General features: G+C 45.9%; 2 protein-coding genes across 2 annotated transcripts; one reads left to right on the forward strand and one right to left on the reverse strand.

Annotated features, from left to right (window-relative positions):
• The first annotated feature begins 393 nt into the window (after positions 1 to 393).
• LOC124688189 (probable amino acid permease 7) lies at positions 394 to 3610 on the forward strand. Its single transcript, XM_047221904.1, has 6 exons — positions 394 to 516; positions 1245 to 1487; positions 1754 to 1847; positions 2514 to 2743; positions 2831 to 2964; positions 3038 to 3610. The coding sequence occupies exons 1-6, from the start codon at positions 417 to 419 to the stop codon at positions 3608 to 3610; spliced, it is 1374 nt and encodes a 457-aa protein (XP_047077860.1). The 5' UTR covers positions 394 to 416.
• A 4065-nt stretch (positions 3611 to 7675) lies between these two features.
• Positions 7676 to 8496, reverse strand: LOC124688190 (expansin-A2-like). Its single transcript, XM_047221905.1, has 2 exons — positions 8358 to 8496; positions 7676 to 8283 (listed from the first exon to the last, which is right to left on the reverse strand). Exons 1-2 carry the CDS (start codon positions 8494 to 8496, stop codon positions 7676 to 7678), a joined length of 747 nt encoding a protein of 248 aa, XP_047077861.1.
• Between the last annotated feature and the right edge of the window lie 13043 nt (positions 8497 to 21539).

Raw genomic sequence — 21539 nt, forward strand, 5'->3', positions numbered from 1 at the left:
TGAAGGGAGTACCTTTTTCTTTTCCGGTTTCATAGTTGAACGAAAATCTTTCCCTTCCGACATTTTTTCCCCTTTCTTCTCTTCTTCACTTCTTGAGAGTAGACACGGTCTACTACATAGATCTTCATATGCTCACAGCTACCGCCCTATGATGCAAGTCTAAGGGGCAACTCACAAAGCCTTCGGTCCACTAGCTGATGTGGTGGACTCCGAATTGTTTTATCAGCTCCTGACGTGCCATCTTTTTTGTTGTTTGTAGTTTTCCACTACCATACCAACCAATCAACTGAACATCAAACTGAGAGAGGACGCTAGCTATATTACAAGGGATTTGGTGAGAACAAAATCTGACATGGACTACTAGCCTAGTCTCTTGGGCAACCATTACGAAGAGAAAAGTGAAGCAAATAGGAGCCATGGGAGAAGAAGAAGGCGATCACCGAACGGAGGCGCTGCTAGAGAAGCTCTCGGAGTCCTCTTACAATCCCTCCGTGGAGCCTCAAGTCAGAAGAACCGGTAAGCCATCGCAGTATCTGATCAGCTAATCCATGGCGACGCCAAATTAATCGCGTTGTGGTCGCTCCAAGATATATATATGTAGCTCCATTTTATATTGTCGCTTCATGCAAGCTTGTTGTTTCCCTGTTCTTCCTATAACCATATGTGCTTCAATGTTCAAATCCCCCCATCTCTGACATTTCTGGTTAACGAATTTAATTTCTTGTGTTCTTCACTTCCTTGCATCCAAACAGCCAGTAAGTTCGTTATTCCACATGATCGGTACTATGCACTATATATCTGGGTTTATATGCCTCATGGAAATACCAAACCACCATCTGCCATGGCCTACGGCATGATCAACATGGATTTGCTCAAAGGCTGGAAGGAATATTCATGTCCGTCACACATCCAGCTCTCTTGTTCAAGTTCAGAGAGATAGTACTAGCTAGTTTTGGCCAAACTGCCTGCAGACGGGTCACCATCACTCACTGGGAATATTATAACATCACTTGACAGTTGACAGCATCATCAATTCTACTCTGGAGTATGGATACGAACGGCCGGCAGCAACAGTGACGCGAGATGAGCAACCGAAACTCCTTCCCAGTAATCGCTTGCGCGCGTGCCCCTCCCTTGTTGACGATTCCGTCTCGGCGTGAATCGCCGATCGCTTGCTTGCACGCACGGGCTAGTTTGCCGCCGGAATTCTGATCGATTAATATGTTCAGTTTTTTAATGGACAGGCACGGTATGGACGGCGATGGCGCACATCATCACGGCGGTGATCGGGTCCGGCGTGCTGTCGCTGGCGTGGAGCGTGGCGCAGCTCGGCTGGGTCGGCGGTCCGGCGGCGATCGTGTTCTTCGCCGGGGTGACCGTGGTGCAGTCCTCCCTCCTGGCCGACTGCTACATTTCTCGCGACGAGGACGGGCACGGGGTCGTCGTCAGGAACAAGTCCTACGTGCAAGCCGTGAGACTCTACCTAGGTGATCATTGCTGAACTGCTGAAGCTATCAATCAATTTAACAATTTCTTTTTCGAAAAATGTACTTATTTCTATGAATATTGTCAGTTTCCGGGTCAAGCTAGACGTCGCTATAACTCTGAAAGATTATGTAGACAGCAACTGAAACACATACGCATCGTCACACTGATTTGTACTTGTTTTAGTAATTTAGGATAGAATTAAAAATGCGCGTTTCAATTATTGGCCCTAACAGTGGTGACAGGTACGGCATGCTTGCAATTGCAGGTGAGAAGAGCCGCTTGTTTTGCGGTTTTTTCCTTAGCATCAGCTTGTTTGGGAGCAGCGTGGTCTACACTCTCACATCCGCCACTAGTATGAGGTAAAAACTGAAATCCAAATTTCCAATTGAAGTTTGTACCGTTTATACATGCGTATAGCAGTTCATATAGCATGTGATCTTCCAGTCTCGCGTGGCAACCTCGAGTTTATAGCTGTATTGCAGTTGTGAGACATTCTACTAGAAGAATGGTGTCAGCCACTTTTGCGTGTCAAGGCAGACAAGTGTTTAGTAATGTGATAACTACTAATGTAGTGGACTAGTGGGTTAGTGCTTGGTCAAAACAAGATCCGAATCAAAGTCATTTTCATATACATGTATTTATTTAGGGTGTGACTAGTTCACGATTGATTTTAGTTCTCAGTTAGATGTTATGAACTTACGTTACAACTTAGCTAGCACGAATCAGGATTCAATCCAATGGCGTGGAAGTCGACTGAGAACTAAGCTAATTCTCAATCGATCAAGAACTAGCAAAACCGATTTATTTATGACTATTGAGTGCTTGAAATTTATTCAGACTTCCTATGCCCAAGGAATTGAGTGCTTCAAAATCCGAATTTTGCCAAATTAACAGATGTGAGCACATAAATTTAGCACATTTTCGCAATTTCGCCCAACTGCCTCACTCATTTATTAGAAACAACAGTAAGTTGCGATTGAACTGTTCTGTGGGCTGTAATTAACAGTTTCTGATTTAATTTTCAGCGCGATTCAGAAAGCGAACTGCTACCACACTGAAGGCCACGGCGCCCCGGCGTGCTCTGCCGCTGGCGGGGGATCAGACGGGTACTACATGGTCCTGTTCGGCCTCGCTCAATTGGTGCTGTCGCAGATACCGGACTTCCACAACATGGCGTGGCTCTCCATCTTCGCCGCCGTCATGTCCTTCTCCTACTCCTTCATTGGCTTCGGCCTCGGAGCTGCCAAAGTGATCGGTACGTAACGTATTCAGCAAAGTGCACTCGAACGAACACCGCCATCTGCAAAAGACAAAGACATTTATAATCCTCGATCTCCTGCAGAGAATGGAGTGATCAAGGGGGCAATCGGAGGTATTGCACTGGCATCCACGACGCAGAAGGTGTGGCGCGTCGCCCAGGCCCTCGGGGACATCGCCTTTGCCTACCCTTACTCCTTGGTGCTTCTGGAAATAGAGGTAGGCCAGTATAGAGCGAATGCGATGAACTTGTGCTTGGTGTTCATGAGAGCTGACATGGTATATGATGAAGGACACACTGAGGTCGCCACCGGCGGAGAGCGAGACGATGAAGAAGGCGTCGAGGGCTAGCATCGCGGTCACCACCTTCTTCTACCTCGGGTGTGGGTGCTTCGGCTACGCGGCGTTCGGCGACGCCACCCCGGGCAACCTCCTCACAGGCTTCGGCTTCTACGAGCCCTACTGGCTCATCGACCTCGCCAACCTCTGCGTCGTCCTCCACCTCCTCGGCGGCTACCAGGTGTACAGCCAACCGGCATTCGCGCTCGCGGAGCAGTGGTTCGGCGCCGAGGCATCCTCCGTAAACGTGTTCAGGCTGTGCTACCGCACGGCGTATGTTGCGGCGGCGACGGCGGTGGCCGTGTGGTTCCCCTATTTCAACCAGGTGGTCGGCCTGATCGGCGCCTTCAGCTTCTGGCCGCTGGCCATCCACTTCCCCGTCGAGATGTACCTCTCGCAGGCAAAGGTGGCTCCGTGGACCGCGCGGTGGCTCGCCATCCGAGCCTTCAGTGCCGCCTGCCTGCTCGTCTGCGCCTTCGCCTCCCTCGGCTCCGCCGTGGGGGTGTTCGGCTCCAAGGAAAGCTAGACGATTTCTGCGACAACAACAAAAAACAAGGGTTGCATGATATATATTTGCGGTTCATTCGATTAATTTTCTTCATGCAGGAACTGCAGCGACATGATTCTTTGCATAGCTAGGGACGTGTTAATTTGTGGGCATCAGGCTTAATTAGCTCTGTTTGAGACATCTAAGTATGACCTGGCAAGTGTACATAAGCAAGGTGGATCAGTTTAACAGAGGCCCACGTAATTTAAGTAATTGCTTTAATCATTATTTTAGTTAATAAAATATAGAATACATGTCATAAAAATTATACTACCTCCATCCAAAAGTTTAAGAGGTATATATTTTGAAAAAACAAACCAAGTAAAATTTGACCAACTTTTAGAAGACCTTATCAATCCATTTATCGAAATTACGATCCGTTTTCACCATTGAACCTCTCGCGACGAGATCTTCGAAACTAGATCGCATTTGTATATGTTTCGACAAACTTTTTTTTTTCCAAAAACCAACTCAGTTGTTGTGAAAAAATAACTCTAGTATTATGGCGAAATAACTTCGTACAAATAGTTATTACACTACTTTTTCTGTATATTTTGCACCAACATAATTTTTAAGATACTCAGTTAGCAATAAATGTCACCAACACTAGTATTGGGACATCAACTTTACTCTACTAGCTCGTAGTCATACTTTCTAGTAATGTTAGTAACTTGATTTTCGATGTATACAACTCAGTAGCAACAAAGGTACAACTTCATATCAAACAGTGCGCAACTTTGGTGCATGGTATGCAACTTCACAATAATGGTACGCCGTTTGATAAATAGTGATGCTAGCTGACTTAGTACTATCGGTAAGCAACTTAGACACGATGATATGCATGTTCACGATAATGCAGCCCAAATCACCAAATTATTCCTAGCCAACTAAATATTAGTGGTACACAACGTATGTGTGGTGCTAGCAGACTTAGTGCTAGCGGTAGGCAACTTAGCCGTGGTGTTAGACAACTTAGTAATAGTAGTAAAGAACTTCAACGCGGTGTGGTAGCCGTCCTCACTGTAGAAAATTATGCGAGATGCAACTTCAACATTGTGGTAGCCATCCCCATTGTAGGCAAATTACGCGAGATACAACTTCACATATGGGATACACAGCTTAACATTAGAAGTATACAACTTAGCAATAGTAGGTATGAAACTTAGCACTAGGCGGTACATCTTAGCAACAATGGATGCGCAACTAAGCACCAGGGGGATACAACTTAGTAATAATGTGCATGAAACTTTGCAATATAAGGTATGCGACTCAACACTAGTGAGTATGCAACTTGACACTAATGGATCTACAACTTAATACTAATGAGTATACAACTTAATACTAGTGGGTATGCAACCTACCACTAATGAGTGTATAACTTAGCAATAGTGGGTATGCAACTTATTACATGTGTCAGTAACACTTAACTTCTTACAAACACGACTTAGCAAATATGTTAATTAGTGAATGATTTATTGTGTATAAAATACAACTTAGCTTGCCTATGAGATCAAAAATACTGCTGGAAAAATACAACTTAGCACAAATGTGAAGAATCAATTTATCGTCCACCTCCGATGAAACGGCCCGAACTTTGCTTGTTTCAGCTACAACTTAGTTGGTAAATGAATGCAACTTGGGATAAAAAGCAACTTGTTGCGGGTGGTGTTTTATTTGCATTCATACCCCCACTAAGTTGCATTTGGTGCACGCCGTCGTGTTTTTCACTTCTTGAAGCGAGTTGTTGCACTCTCGTGTAGATATAAGAAATTTAGAGCTAGGGGTATACAACTTATCACATTGTGAAGCAACAAACTATTTTTTAGAAAATCACTTAGAAAAATTGTGTGAAAATATATTTATTATGTGTAAAACTAAATTTTCTAAAATGTAGAACCAGTAAATACCGCTGACAAAAAAAACCTTATCAGATGGAGTATACAAACAAAAGTGGGTATGCAACTTAACATTAGTTCGTATAGATTTTAGCAATAGTGGGTATGCAACTTAACACATGTGTGAATCGTGACTTCGACGTAGTGGTAGATAACTTAGACGTAGTGGTAGAAAAGTTCAGAGAAATTGGTACGCAACTTTATAACCATGGTACTAGCCGACTTAGTACGAATGGTAGGAAACTTCATAGATATATAGGGTATGCAACTTAGCATAGAAGTGTACAACGTAGCAATAACGCGTATGCAACTTAGCTTTAGGGGCTATACAACTTGACAATAACAGATATGCAACTTCGCAGACGTGTTAAGAAACTACTATCTAGAAACATGACATATAATACAACTTAGCACATGTATGAAGAAAAAAATTGTTATCTTTGTGGCAGTCACCACCGCTACGAAGTACGTCCTCCTCAATAAATGAGGATGTGTTCGATGCTGCCAACCACAACGCGAGGTTCAAGGCAAGCTGCAAGAAAGCCAAAAAGTTTGTCTCTTGAGACCGACGGTGATCAGCACTCCATGGAGCCGAGCCAAATAGTGGTAAGGGCGGGACGGTGGGCGAGCCATCCAGATCGGTGTACGTTGGCGGTAGGAGCGAATCGAGCAAGATGAAGAGGGGCTACGACATCATGTACGCAGCGACGCTCGTCGCAAGCAGCGACCGGGCAAGCACGCGACACGACATGGGTTGCGCCGGTAGGAGTACTCACATTGTTATTGGTGGGAGCGAGGGAAAGACGGGGGAAACTCAGGGGGGCGGCGCACCCAGAGCAGATACAATGGATTCACTATATTTACTTAGTTAGTATTATTAGACGGACGAATTTGTGATATCCCCAAAAACATGGGCTTTACATACTAAAATAAAATGGCCTAGAACACTACTTTCTGTTAGATTTGTTTTGCTAATTCCTGCAAATGCAGGGATCTTGAAGCAAAACATGCAAAGAGGATAAGGTTGTCTTCAGTCTCCCGTGCGTTTTCCAGATACTAATTCTCCTCTGGTCCCTTGCTCTGCCCACGCGACGCGCCCCTCCTGCTCTTGATGAGCCCCTCCTTCTCTATCGTTGTCATCTTGTGCGAATGTTCAGCTTTTCGCCCACGGTTTCTTTATAATCGTGTACAATGGAGGCACCCTCACAGAGTGACGGTTGGGCTATGTCAGGCATGTTGCTATGTACGTACTAGTGATTGGTACTCCTTCCATCCACAAATAAGTGTACATTTGGGTTTTTGGATAAGTCAAATTTTAACAATTTTGATCATTTTTTTACCAAAAAGTAGCAACATGTGTGACATCAAATTACTATATTATGAGACTGTATTTTGAGATGAATCTAGTGATGGTAGTTTAGTGTTATAAATGTTATTACTTTTCTCTAAAAAGTTGGTCAAAGTTAATAAAGTTTGACTTATCTAAAAACCCAAATGTACACTTATTTATGGACGGAGGGAGTATCTAGCTGGAGAAGATTGACGGATCCCAGCTTAGTGTCAGCTGTTAAGCTTCATGCACTAGCCACTTGAACCAAAAGTCCGAACTGATGGAAAGGGCTAGGCAATCCACATATACACTTCACAACACCCCCACTCGCGTGTGACGGAAGAAGAGAAAGTCAACACAGGAAAGAAGAAGAGCACACCGAAACAGGACATCAGCGGTGGCTAAAGAGCGGGGCAACAACAATTTTTAGGCTTAATTGCGAAAACCAGGGGGGGCAACAACAATTTTTAGGCTTAATTGCGCAAACCATGTGAAAGCCAGGATTTGAACTCGAGACCTGTGGCTCTGATACCATGTTAAGCTTCATGCATTAGCCACTTGAACCAAAAGTCCGAACTTATGGAAAGGGCTAGTCAATCCACATATACATTTCACAACATCAGCAAAGTGATGTTTAGAGGCGCGCGCCCAATGCACGTACTGTACCGATCTTGTGTTCTAACAGGATAGATTTCCTTGAACGGCGACCAAAGACATGAAAAGTTTCAGGCGGAACGATTCGTTGTGGTTGCGGTAAAATAAAATAAAAGACTAATTAATGATGCATTATTTCCATCCACGGTTGATTCTGCTGTGAAGCTAGAACTGGCCCCCTTGGAAGGTCTGGCCGGACTGCCAGTCGGCTGGGGCGACGTTGTTGCTGACGACGGTGCGGCCGTCGCTGATGGTGACCGAGATGGAGAGGCTCTGGCCGTGAAGTTCGGAGATCTTCTGCCATTTCTGTCCATACATGCGGGTCATGGGCATCCACCCGATGCTGGATGCGTGGATCGAGACGGACTGCACGTCCCCGGCGCCGGCGACGTTGGTGACCAGAACCTCGGTTGACAGCAAGAGGCCGCTGATTCTGAACCTGATCCCGCCATTCCTCACGCAGGGCGCCCTCCTGTAGCTGACGGGCACGAAACCAGCTCCGCGCACGGCGATCTGCGTGTAGGCCGGCTCGGACATCACGAAGTGGGCGCGCGGCAGGTTGCACCAGCCGCCCTCGTCGAAGTAGCTGTGCCGGCACATGTCGGTGGCGGTGACGACGATGCTGCCCGGCAGACACGAGCTGCCGGCGTCGACGCACTTGAGCTCGTAGCAGGCCCCGCACGCCGCGCCGTCGTTGAACAGCTCCGGGCTCACCGTCGCCGTTTTGGTCCCGTATCCCGCGCTGTATAGGTCTCCGTAGCCGCACGCGCCGCCTGCAGACTTCAAATCAGAGACTCTCCAGCTCAGCTGGTGGGTACAATCGACAGGGGTGTAATAACAAACTCACCGGGTAGGTCGAAGATGTCCCTGTCGTCGCCGCTAGAGGAAGTGGCGTTGGCGCTCTGCCAGTCGTCGCCGGCGGCCCGCCGGGCAAGGAAGCAGAAAGCGGCTGAGAAGAGCAGGAGCAGAGCATTGGCGGATGCCATGGCGGAGAGCGAACCTAGCTGCTAGCTAGCTAGCTAGCTTGATGCCTAGACCTAGATGAAGGGACCAGCTTGCTCGCTCGGGAACCGCTGGTGTTATTACTGTTGGTGAGACGTGAAGAGAGTTTGTGTTCCCAGCGAGGTACTTGTAGGACAAGCGTGAGTGCTCATGGCCGTTAGAAACTTTGAGCAAGGGCCAGAGAAGTCGGAGAAGCAATGTCGGTTAGCACACATGCGAATCACGTATAATTCGCAAAAATAAAATAAAGATCACATGCGAATCACGCAGCACAGCAACGAGCGGGAAGGGAAAAATTAATTATGGATGGGAATCAATCAGGATGCTGCTGCTGTAACAAATTACTTCCACAGCCAGGCATTTTCTCGTCGTGGATGGGGATTGAGCTTCAGTGACTTTGCCACCCCACAAAGTCACTGACTTTGTGTCACTTACAAGTGGGGCCACGTGGGGCCCACATAATAAAGGGTTCCACCTGACCCTACTTGTAAGTGACACAAAGTCAGTGACTTTGTGGGGTGGTAAAGTCACTCAAGCTCAATCCCGTGGATGGGCAAGACAAGGAACGGAAGATGTAAAGGCGTGTGCGCCGGTTGACTTGACACGGAATTCCAAAGTAAACCACTTGTTTTGCAATGCGCAATGCGACAATCGAAAAAGGTTCCTACTAGTTGCACCAGTTGACTTGCTACTCATGTTTGCATCTCGTGCAATTCAGTTCCACTCCGAAAAGTGAAACCTGATAGCTACTACCTCCGTTTTAAGGAATAAGGTGTCCTCGTTTTACGTGTTTTTTGTTTGCTCAAAAATAACTTTAAATAGATAAATATTATTTGTATGAAATTAGTATCATTAAAAAGTATTTTTTAATACGAAGCTAACGATACTAATTACATATAATATAATCAAGATTTTGTTGCTCAACTTTTATGGTCAAAGTTCGTCTTGAAATACGTGTACGCCTTATTCCTTGAAACAGAGGTAGTATATATGTACATTTTTTCACCTAGTCGAAACGGTTTGTTAAACGCCTTACATTTTGAAATAGAGGGAGTAGTTGCATAACCAAGGTGCGAGGGAGATGCTTTGCAACTCACCTCCATGAGGCCGGCTATCAGCGTCATTGGACACGTCCTTCCATACCCAAGGTGTCGACTGTCGAGTAAGATGATTCGCAACTCAACTGCATGAGGACGACCATCAACGCAACATGCAAAACAAATAACCGACGCCTTTGTAACCTGAAGCCCAATTTCCCGGGATGGACATGTGAGGAATTACGACTACTTGTGGCTCAGCTAAGTTGGCCCGCCCTTAGCTCGGCTTCAGACGCATCCGTGTCGTTTCTTCCAAAGCCGCCATGTCCTATACATATCTTGTATATCTAGATGTGTATCCTCTATAGTTATTGTATAGCGATACATATCCTTGTATTTACTATTGGGCCTGCCTCCTTCCTTGTATAGTCGAGGACGTGGCCTATATATGTACCGCCATATGCATCCGATCAATATATCGAGCATTGCATCTCCTTCTACATGGTATCAGACACCTCCTAGATCCTAAACCCTAGCTGCGCGCCGCCTCTCCTCCCTCTCCAGCCGCGCGCCGCCTCCCCTTCCTCATCATGTCAACCCCTAGCTCCAACCCCTTCGCCGACTCCTCCATCCCCGACCCCGGCCAGCTCCGCGCCGTCGCCATCACCGACCATGTCCCCGTCAAGCTGTCCACCACCGCCGCCAACTACCTCGCCTGGAAGACGTACTTCTACCTCCTCTTCCGCGAGTACAACCTGCGCGATCACATCGACGGCACCGCGCGCCGACCTCCTCGCCTGCGACGCCGACTGGCTGGCCATCGACGCCACCATCATCCGCTGGCTCTTCCTCACCGTCTCGCCGGACATCTTCAAGACCGTCGTTCGGGAAGGCGATGATGCCCGCACGGTGTGGGGAAAGATCAACGGCCTCTTCACCAATAACAAGCTCCAACGTGTTGTCTTTTTGCAGCAGGAATTCTTCGGCACACCCCGGGCGATCAAACCTTGGACGCCTACCGCCCGCACCTCAAGGCAATCTCCGACGAGCTCCAGGACCTTGGGTTCCGGATTGGCGACGAGCTCCTCCTCTCCACCCTCACCGCCGGCCTCAGCGAGGACCTCGGCAACGCCGCCTCCAACCTCACCCTCATGACCAACCCTACGTTCGAGCGGGCGATCGACTACCTTCGGCTGGAGGAACGCCGGCTGAAGGGTGTGCGCACCCGGGCGGTTCACACCGCTCTATGGGCAAGTGGCAACAGCGTTCTTCCTCATGGCGGAGGAGCTCCACCGGCGCCCACCCCCGCCCCTCCACACTCTGCGCCTCAGCCGCAACAGCACCAAGGAGGAGGGGGCGGTGGCCGCGGCCGTCGCCGTGGCCGTGGTGGTGGCCGTGGCGGTGGTCACAACGGCGGCCCTGGCATTGTCGGTCCGCGCCCCGGGTACTCACACCCCACTCCGCCGTGGGCGGGCGGACACAACCCCTGGACAGGGGTCGTGCACGCCTACACCATGCCCGTTCCGCGCCCCCCGTCCCCGGCACCGTCGGCCCCCGTCCGCCGACGCACCAGGCCTTCATCGCCGCGCCACCGCAGGCTCCCGCCGGCCTGCCCTACGCTCCCGTCTACGGCGGCATGATGCCACAGGCCCCGACGGCCCACTGGGACCCCGCGCTGTACACCGCCCTTCAGCACGCCCCTCGCCGGGCGCTTACTCCGGCGGTGGAGACCGGTTCATGGACACCGGAGCCTCCGCACACATGGCTGCTCACCCGGGTAACCTTTCCACTTCATCTCCGACATCCACTTCCTCTCGCATCATCGTCGGTAACGGTGCTGGTCTTCCCATCTCTCATATTGGCTCCACTCATTTTCCTTCTAATTCCACACCATTGTCTCTTAATAATGTCTTAGTTTCACCACATCTTGTTCAGAATTTAGTTTCCGTCAAAACTCTTTCTCGCGATAACTCTGTAACTGTGGAATTTGACGAGTTTGGTTTTTCTGTAAAGGACGCCCGTACCCGGATGGTTTTGCACCGCCGTGAGAGTCCCGGCGACCTGTACCCCGTTCAGCCGTCTCCCTCCACTCACGCTGCACCTCGGGCGCTCTCTGCCGGCGTCGACCTTTGGCACGCTCGTCTTGGCCATCCCAGCTCCACCTCGCTCCGCCAAATAATGAGAGGCTTTTCTTTTTTTGTAATAAAATGGCGGCTCACTCATGTGACGCCTGCCGACTAGGCAAACATGTTCGGCTTCCTTTTAGTACTTCATCCACAGTTGCATCTCTTCCTTTTCAATTACTTCATAGTGATGTATGGACGTCCCCTATACCGAGTCATTCTGGTTTTCTTTATTATCTTGTTATTCTCGATGATTTTTCTCACTTTGTCTGGACTTTTCCTCTTCGTAAGAAATCTGATGTCGCTTCAACACTCACCGCCTTTTATTCTTATGTGTCTACTGGTGGCGTGTATTTCACACGTTCGTTGGGCAACCCCAAGAGGAAGGTATGATGCGCACAGCAGCAAGTTTTCCCTCAGAAAGAAACCAAGGTTTATCGAACCAGGAGGAGCCAAGAAGCACGTTGAAGGTTGATGGAGGCGGGATGTAGTGCGGCGCAACACCGCAGATTCCGGCGCCAACGTGGAACCTGCACAACACAACCAAAGTACTTTGCCCCAACGAAACAATGAGGTTGTCAATCTCACCGGCTTGCTGTAACAAAGGATTAACCGTATTGTGTGGAAGATGATTGTTTGCAGAGAAAATAGTAAAAACAAGTATTGCAGCAGATTTGTATTTCAGTATTAAAGAATGGACCGGGGTCCACAGTTCACTAGAGGTGTCTCTCCCATAAGATAAAAGCATGTTGGGTGAACAAATTACAGTCGGGCAATTGACAAATAGAGAGGGCATAACAATGCACATACATGACATGATAAGTATAGTGAGATTTAATTGGGCATTACGACAAAGTACATAGACCGCCATCCAACCGCATCTATGCCTAAAAAGTCCACCTTCAAGGTTATCATCCGAACCCCTTCCAGTATTAAGTTGCAAAGCAACAGACAATTGCATTAAGTATGGTGCGTAATGTAATCAACAACTACATCCTCGGACATAGCGCCAATGTTTTATCCCTAGTGGCAACAAGACAACACAACCTTAGAACTTTCGTCACATCGTCCCGGTGTCAATGCAGGCATGAACCCACTATCGAGCATAAGTACTCCCTCTTGGAGTTAAAAGTAAAAACTTGGCCAGAGCCTCTACTAGAAACGGAGAGCATGCAAGATCATAAACAACACATATGTAATAACTTGATAATTAACATGACATGGTATTCTCTATCCATCGGATCCCGACAAACACAACATATAGAATTACAGATAGATGATCTTGATCATGTTAGGCAGCTCACAAGATCCAACAATGAAGCACAATGAGGAGAAGACAACCATCTAGCTACTGCTATGGACCCATAGTCCAGGGGTGAACTACTCACTCATCACTCCGGAGGCGACCATGGCGGTGTAGAGTCCTCCGGGAGATGAATCCCCTCTCCGGCAGGGTGCCGGAGGAGATCTCCGGAATCCCCCGAGATGGGATCGGCGGCGGCGGCGTCTCGGTAAGGTTTTCCGTATCGTGGTTTTTCGCATCGGGGTTTCGCGACGGAGGCTTTAAGTAGGCGGAAGGGCGAGTCGGGGGCCGGACGAGGGGGCCACACCATAGGGCGGCGCGGGCCCCCCGGGCTGCGCGGCCCCGTGGTTTGGCCACCTCGTGGCCCCACTTCGTGTGTTCTTCGGTCTTCCGGAAGCTCCATGGAAAAATAGGACCCCGGGTCTTCGTTTCGTCCAATTCCGAGAATATTTCGTTACTAGGATTTCTGAAACCAAAAACAGCAGTAAAACGAGAACCGGCACTTCGGCATCTTGTTAATAGGTTAGTTCCAGAAAATGCACGAATATGACATAAAGTGTGCATAAAACATGTAGGTATCATCAATAATATGGCATAGAACATAAGAAATTATCGATACGTCGAAGACGTATCAAGCATCCCCAAGCTTAGTTCTGCTCGTCCCGAGCAGGTAAAACGATAACAAAGATAATTTCTGAAGTGATATGCCATCATAACCTTGATCATACTATTTGTAAACATATGTAGTGGATGCAGAGATCAAAACAATGGTAATGACATGAGTAAACAAGTGAATCATAAAGCAAAGACTTTTCATGAATAGTACTTCAAGACAAGTATTAATAAGTCTTGCATAAGAGTTAACTCATAAAGCAATAAATCAAAGTAAAGGTATTGAAGCAACACAAAGGAAGATTAAGTTTCAGCGGTTGCTTTCAACTTGTAACATGTATATCTCATGGATAATTGTCAACATAGAGTAATATAACAAGTACAATATGCAAATATGTAGGAACCAATGCACAGTTCACACAAGTGTTTGCTTCTTGAGGTGGAGAGAGATAGGTGAACTGACTCAACATAAAAGTAAAGAGAATGGTCCTTCAAAGAGGAAAGCATCGATTGCTATATTTGTGCTAGAGCTTTTATTTTGAAAACATGAAACAATTTTGTCAACGGTAGTAATAAAGCATATGAGTTATGTACATTATATCTTACAAGTTGAAAGTCTCATGCATAGTATACTAATAGTGCCCGCACCTTGTCCTAATTAACTTGGACTACCGGATCTTTGCAATGCACATGTTTTGACCAAGTGTCACAATGGGGTACTTCCATGCCGCCTGTACAAAGGTCTAAGGAGAAAGCTCGCATTTTGGATTTCTCGCTTTTGATTATTCTCAACTTAGACATCCATACCGGGACAACATGGACAACAGATAATGGACTCCTCTTTAATGCATAAGCATGTGGCAACAATTATTATTCTCATATGAGGTTGAGGATATATGTCCAAAACTGAAACTTCCACCATGAATCATGGCTTTAGTTAGCGGCCCAAAGTTCTTCTCTAACAATATGCATGCTCCAACCATGAAGGTGGTAGATCTCTCTTGCTTCAGACAAGACGGACATGCCTAGCAACTCACATGATATCCAACAAAGAATAGTTGATGGCGTCCCCGTAAACATGGTTATCGCTCAACAAGCAACTTAATAAGAGATAAAGTGCATAAGTACATATTCAATACTACAATAGTTTTTAAGCTATTTGTCCCATGAGCTATATATTGCAAAGGTGAATGATGGAATTTTAAAGGTAGCACTCAAGCAATTTACTTTGGAATGGCGGATAAATACCATGTAGTAGGTAGGTATGGTGGACACAAATGGCATAGTGGTTGGCTCAAGTATTTTGGATGCATGAGAAGTATTCCCTCTCGATACAAGGTTTAGGCTAGCAAGGTTATTTGAAACAAACACAAGGATGAACGGTACAGCAAAACTCACATAAAAGACATATGGTAAACATTATAAGACTCCATACCGTCTTCCTTGTTGTTCAAAACTCAATACTAGATGTTATCTAGACTCTAGAGAAACCAAATATGCAAACCAAATTAACAAGCTCTAAGTATTTCTTCATTAATGGGTGCAAAGTATATGATGCAAGAGCTTAAACATGAGCACAACAATTGCCAAGTATCAAATTATCCAAGACATTATAGCAATTTACTACATGTATCATTTTCCAATTCCAACCATATAACAATTTAACGAAGATGAAACTTCGCCTTGAATACTATGAGTAGAGCCTAAGGACATATTTGTCCATATGCAACAGCGGAGCGTGTCTCTCTCCATAAAGTGAATGCTAGGATCCATTTTATTCAAACAAAACAAAAAACAAAAACAAACCGACGCTCCAAGCAAAGTACATAAGATGTGGCCGAATAAAAATATAGTTTCAGGGGAGGAACCTGATAATGTTGTCGATGAAGAAGGGGATGCCTTGGGCATCCCCAAGCTTAGACGCTTGAGTCTTCTTAATATATGCAGGGGTGAACCATCGGGGCATCCCCAAGCTTAGAGCTTTCACTCTCCTTGATCATATTGCATCATACTCCTCTCTTGATCCTTGAAAACTTCCTCCACACCAAACTCGAAACAACTCATTAGAGGGTTAGTGCATAATAAAAATTCACATGTTCAGAGGTGACACAATCATTCTTAACACTTCTGGACATTGCATAAAGCTACTGGACATTAATGGATCAAAGAAATTCATCCAACATAGCAAAAGAGGCAATGCGAAATAAAAGACAGAATCTGTCAAAACAGAACAGTCCGTAAAGATGGATTTTATTAGGCCACCAGACTTGCTCAAACGAAAATGCTCAAATTGAATGAAAGTTGCGTACATATCTGAGGATCATGCTCGTAAATTGGCGTAATTTTCTGAGCTACCTACAGAGAGATAGACCCAGATTCGTGACAAGCAAAGAAATCTGGAACTGCGCAGTAATCCAAATCTAGTACTTACTTTTCTATCAAAGACTTTACTTGGCACAACAAAACTCAAAACTAAGATAAGGAGAGGTTGCTACAGTAGTAAACAACTTCCAAGACACAAATATAAAACAAAAATACTGGAGTAAAAACATGGGTTGTCTCCCATAAGCGCTTTTCTTTAACGCCTTTCAGCTAGGCGCAGAAAGTGTATCTCAAGTAACATCGAAGGGTGGTGCACCTACAGAGGGGTTTGGAGTTTTCTCAACCATGCATAGTATATTGGATACATAAGTTTCAGCGTCTCCCTTTTCATTAGTCTTGGGCTTGCTACTCTCATCGAACAAATTTTCAGGAACAAGCCAAGCATAGTTATGTTCTAGTGCATCATTAATAGCTAGGAGTTTACATGGTATTGGTGCTTTGATCTCCCCACCATCATTAACATTATTAGTGTACCTTATCCTATCCATATCCATTTTTTTAAGGAGACCAACAAAATTAGTATGAGAACCAAGCATATTAAATTTAGCAAAGACCTTTCTAGCCTCTCTTGCTAGACCACCAAATTCTCTAAGAAGGGTTTCTAAAACAAAATCTTTCTTTTCCCCTCTTCCATATCACCAAGTGTAAGAAACATGTGTTGGATTATAGGATTGAGATTAACAAATTTAGTTTCCAACAGGCGAACTAAAGCAAGCAAGCAGCAATTTCATAAGTAGGAGCAAGTTCTACCAAGTGTCTATCTTCAAAATCTTCAACGGTACTAACATGGGTGAAAAATTCTTCTATATTGTTCCTCCCAATTATAGACCCTTGTCCTACCGGTATGTTCTTTGCGGTAAAATCAAAAGGAAACATGATGAATCAAGTAAAGTAAATGCAAGTAAACTAATTTTTTTGTGTTTTTGATATAGCAAACAAGATAGCAAATAAAGTAAAGCTAGCAACTAATTTTTTTGTGTTTTGATATAAGTGCAGCAAACAAAGTAGTAAATAAAATAAAGCAAGACAAAAACAAAGTAAAGAGATTGAGAAGTGGAGACTCCCCTTGCAGCGTGTCTTGATCTCCCCGGCAACGGCGCCAGAAAATATGCTTGGTGGCGTGTATTTCACACGTTCGTTGGGCAACCCCAAGAGGAAGGTATGATGCGCACAGCAGCAAGTTTTCCCTCAGAAAGAAACCAAGGTTTATCGAACCAGGAGGAGCCAAGAAGCACGTTGAAGGTTGATGGCGGCGGGATGTAGTGCGGCGCAACACCGGAGATTCCGGCGCCAACGTGGAACCCGCACAACACAACCAAAGTACTTTGCCCCAACGAAACAAGTGAGGTTGTCAATCTCACCGGCTTGCTGTAACAAAGGATTAACCGTATTGTGTGGAAGATGATTGTTTGCAGAGAAAATAGTAAAAACAAGTATTGCAAGCAGATTTGTATTTCAAGTATTAAAGAATGGACCGGGGTCCACAGTTCACTAGAGGTGTCTCTCCCATAAGATAAAAGCATGTTGGGTGAACAAATTACAGTCGGGCAATTGACAAATAGAGAGGGCATAACAATGCACATACATGACATGATAAGTATAGTGAGATTTAATTGGGCATTACGACAAAGTACATAGACCGCCATCCAACTGCATCTATGCCTAAAAAGTCCACCTTCAGAGTTATCATCCGAACCCCTTCCGATATTAAGTTGCAAAGCAACGTGACAATTGCATTAAGTATGGTGCGTAATGTAATCAACAACTACATCCTCGGACATAGCGCCAATGTTTTATCCCTAGTGGCAACAAGCACAACACAACCTTAGAACTTTCGTCACTCGTCCCGGTGTCAATGCGAGCATGAACCCACTATCGAGCATAAGTACTCCCTCTTGGAGTTAAAAGTAAAAACTTGGCCGAGCCTCTACTAGAAACGGAGAGCATGCAAGATCATAAACAACACATATGTAATAACTTGATAATTAACATGACATGGTATTCTCTATCCATCGGATCCCGACAAACACAACATATAGAATTACGGATAGATGATCTTGATCATGTTAGGCAGCTCACAAGATCCAACAATGAAGCACAATGAGGAGAAGACAACCATCTAGCAACTGCTATGGACCCATAGTCCAGGGGTGAACTACTCACTCATCACTCCGGAGGCGACCATGGCGGTGTAGAGTCCTCCGGGAGATGAATCCCCTCTCCGGCAGGGTGCCGGAGGAGATCTCCGGAATCCCCCGAGATGGGATCGGCGGCGGCGGCGTCTCGGCAAGGTTTTCCGTATCGTGGTTTTTCGCATCGGGGGTTTCGCGACGGAGGCTTTAAGTAGGCGGAAGGGCGTAGTCGGGGGCCGGACGAGGGGGCCACACCATAGGGCGGCGCGGGCCCCCCGGGCCGCGCGGCCTCGTGGTTTGGCCACCTTGTGGCCCCACTTCGTGTGTTCTTCGGTCTTCCGGAAGCTCCGTGGAAAAATAGGACCCCGGGTCTTCGTTTCGTCCAATTCCGAGAATATTTCGTTACTAGGATTTCGAAACCAAAAACAGCAGAAAACGAGAACCGACACTTCGGCATCTTGTTAATAGGTTAGTTCCAGAAAATGCACGAATATGACATAAAGTGTGCATAAAACATGTAGGTATCATCAATAATATGGCATAGAACATAAGAAATTATCGATACGTCGGAGACGTATCATCTACACAGTTCAGTCGTCCCATCCTCGCCCTCCAAACTAACAACGGTAAGGAGTTCGACAACACCACCATCCGCACCCTCCTCTCCACACACGGCACCATCTTCCGCCTAACTTGCCCATACACCTCCCAGCAGAACGGCCGCGCCGAGCGCGTCCTACGCACCCTTAATGACTGCGTCCGTACCCTCTTGTTCCACGCCCACATGCCTGATACGTCTCCGACGTATCGATAATTTCTTATGTTCCATGCCACATTATTGATGATATCTACATGTTTTATGCACACTTTATGTCATATTCGTGCATTTTCTGGAACTAACATATTAACAAGATGCCGAAGAGCCAGTTGCTGTTTTCTGCTGTTTTTGGTTTCAGAAATCCTAGTAAGGAAATATTCTCGGAATTGGACGAAATCAACGCCCAGGGTCCTATTTTGCCACGAAGCTTCCAGAAGACCGAAGAGAAGACGAAGTGGGGCCACGGGGCACCGCCACACTAGGGCGGCGCGGCCCAGGGGGGGCCCGCGCGGCCCTAGCGTGTGGGGCCCCCGTGACCCCTCTGACTCCGCCCTTTCGCCTACTTAAAGCCTCCGTCGCGAAACCCCCAGGACCGAGAACCACGATACGGAAAACCTTCCAGAGACGCCGCCGCCAATCCCATCTCGGGGGATTCTGGAGATCTCCTCCGGCACCCTGCCGGAGAGGTGATTCATCTCCCGGAGGACTCTTCACCGCCATGGTCGCCTCCGGAGTGATGAGTGAGTAGTTCACCCCTGGACTATGGGTCCATAGCAGTAGCTAGATGGTTGTCTTCTCCTCATTGTGCTTCATTGTTGGATCTTGTGAGCTGCCTAACATGATCAAGATCATCTATCCGTAATACTATATGTTGTGTTTGTCGGGATCCGATGGATAGAGAATACTATGTTATGTTAATTATCAAGTTATTACCTATGTGTTGTTTATGATCTTGCATGCTCTCCGTTATTAGTAGAGGCTCCGGCCAAGTTTTTGCTCTTAACTCCAAGAGGGAGTATTTATGCTCGATAGTGGGTTCATGCCTCCATTGATATCCGGGACGATGACGAGAAAGTTCTAAGGTTGTGGATTGTTGTTGCCACTAGGGATAAAACATTGATGCTATGTCTAAGGATGTAGTTGTTGATTACATTACGCACCATACTTAATGCAATTGTCTCGTTGCTTTGCAACTTAATACCGGAAGGGGTTCGGATGATAACCCGAAGGTGGACTTTTTAGGCATAGATGCAACTCGGATGGCGGTCTATGTACTTTGTCGTAATGCCCAATTAAATCTCACTGTACTTATCATGACATGTATGTGCATTGTTATGCCCTCTCTATTTGTCAATTGCCCGACTGTAATTTGTTCACCCAACATGCTTTTATCTTATGGGAGAGACACCTCTAGTGAACTCGTGGACCCCGGTCCATTCTTTTATACTGAAATACAAATCTGCTGCAATACTTGTTTTACTGTTTTCTTGCAAACAACCATCTTCCACACAATACGGTTAACCCTTTGTTACAGCAAGCCGGTGAGATTGACAACCTCACTGTTTCGTTGGGGTAAAGTACTTTGGTTGTGTTGTGCAGGTTCCACGTTGGCGCCGGAATCTCTGGTGTTGCGCCACACTACATCCCGCCGCCATCAACCTTCAACGTGCTTCTTGACTCCTACTGGTTCGATTAAACCTTGGTTTCTTACTGAGGGAAACTTGCCGCTGTGCGCATCACACCTTCCTCTTGGGTTTCCCAACGGACGTGTCAGCTACACGCATCAAGCAAATTTCTGACGCCGTTGCCGGGGAGATCAAGACACGCTGCAAGGGGAGTCTCCACTTACCAATCTCTTTACTTTGTTTTTGTCTTGCTATATTTTATTTACTACTTTGTTTGCTGCATTATATCAAAACACAAAAAAAATTAGTTGCTAGCTTTACTTTATTTACTGTCTTGTTTGCTATATCAGAAACACACAAAAATTAGTTACTTGCATTTACTTTATCTAGTTTGTTTTATTTACTACTGTTAAAATGAGTAATCCTGAAGTTGAAGTTCGTTCGTTTAAGCAACAACGGGGAGAATGTTTAAAAAATGCTTGGTATAGAATTAGTGATGCCCATAATAGGTGCACTAAGAAACACTCCACCACTATCCTACTCAGGAATTTTTATGTTGGTATCTCTAGCTGGAATAGATATGTTCTTGATTGTCTCGCGGGAGGTAACTTCCTAGGCGCTCCCGCTTTAGAAGCTAGTTGCATTATTGAGAGTTTATTTGGAACACCACCTGTTAATAAAACTAAAATTGAAACCTCCCTTGAGGATGTTATGAAAAAATTGGAAACCATAGAGAAAAATTTTCCGAGTGTTGGAACTAAGTTGGAGATGTTACTTGATAAAACTGATGAACTTGATAAATCCTTAGGAGGAATTGATGAAAGAATTAGTGTCCTAGGAACTTGTGTTGACCATGATAATCAAATTAATAGGATTGGCGAACTTGAAAAAGCTATGGGAACCTTGGGTTCAACCTTTTCATCTTTACAGTTTAGAGAGAAAGCTTATGTGGGAAAGGAGCAAAAGTTTATGTATGTCTCTAAAGTGCCTAAACCAAAGAAATATTATTATAGGCCTAAAATTGACAAAACCCTTAGTACCACTACAGATGGGGGAGCTTATGATATCAATGCTCCATCTCTCGATAATACTTGATACACACTTTCTGCGCCTAGCTGAAAGGCGTTAAAGAAAAGCGCTTATGGGAGACAACCCATGTTTTTACTACAGTATTTTTGTTTTATATTTGAGTCTTGGAAATTGTTTACTACTGTA

Source organism: Lolium rigidum, chromosome 2 (genome assembly GCF_022539505.1).
Source record: "Lolium rigidum isolate FL_2022 chromosome 2, APGP_CSIRO_Lrig_0.1, whole genome shotgun sequence".
Lineage (NCBI taxonomy): Eukaryota > Viridiplantae > Streptophyta > Magnoliopsida > Poales > Poaceae > Lolium > Lolium rigidum.

Coding starts and splice junctions, on each gene's coding strand:
- LOC124688189 (XM_047221904.1), top strand. CDS start 417: ATGGGAGAAGAAGAAGGCGATCACCGAACGGAGGCGCTGCTAGAGAAG. Junction 1,488..1,753: donor AGCCGTGAGACTCTACCTAG/GTGATCATTGCT, acceptor TTGCAATTGCAG/GTGAGAAGAGCCGCTTGTTT. Junction 1,848..2,513: donor ACATCCGCCACTAGTATGAG/GTAAAAACTGAA, acceptor TTTAATTTTCAG/CGCGATTCAGAAAGCGAACT.
- LOC124688190 (XM_047221905.1), bottom strand. CDS start 8,496: ATGGCATCCGCCAATGCTCTGCTCCTGCTCTTCTCAGCCGCTTTCTGC. Junction 8,284..8,357: donor GGACATCTTCGACCTACCCG/GTGAGTTTGTTA, acceptor TGAAGTCTGCAG/GCGGCGCGTGCGGCTACGGA.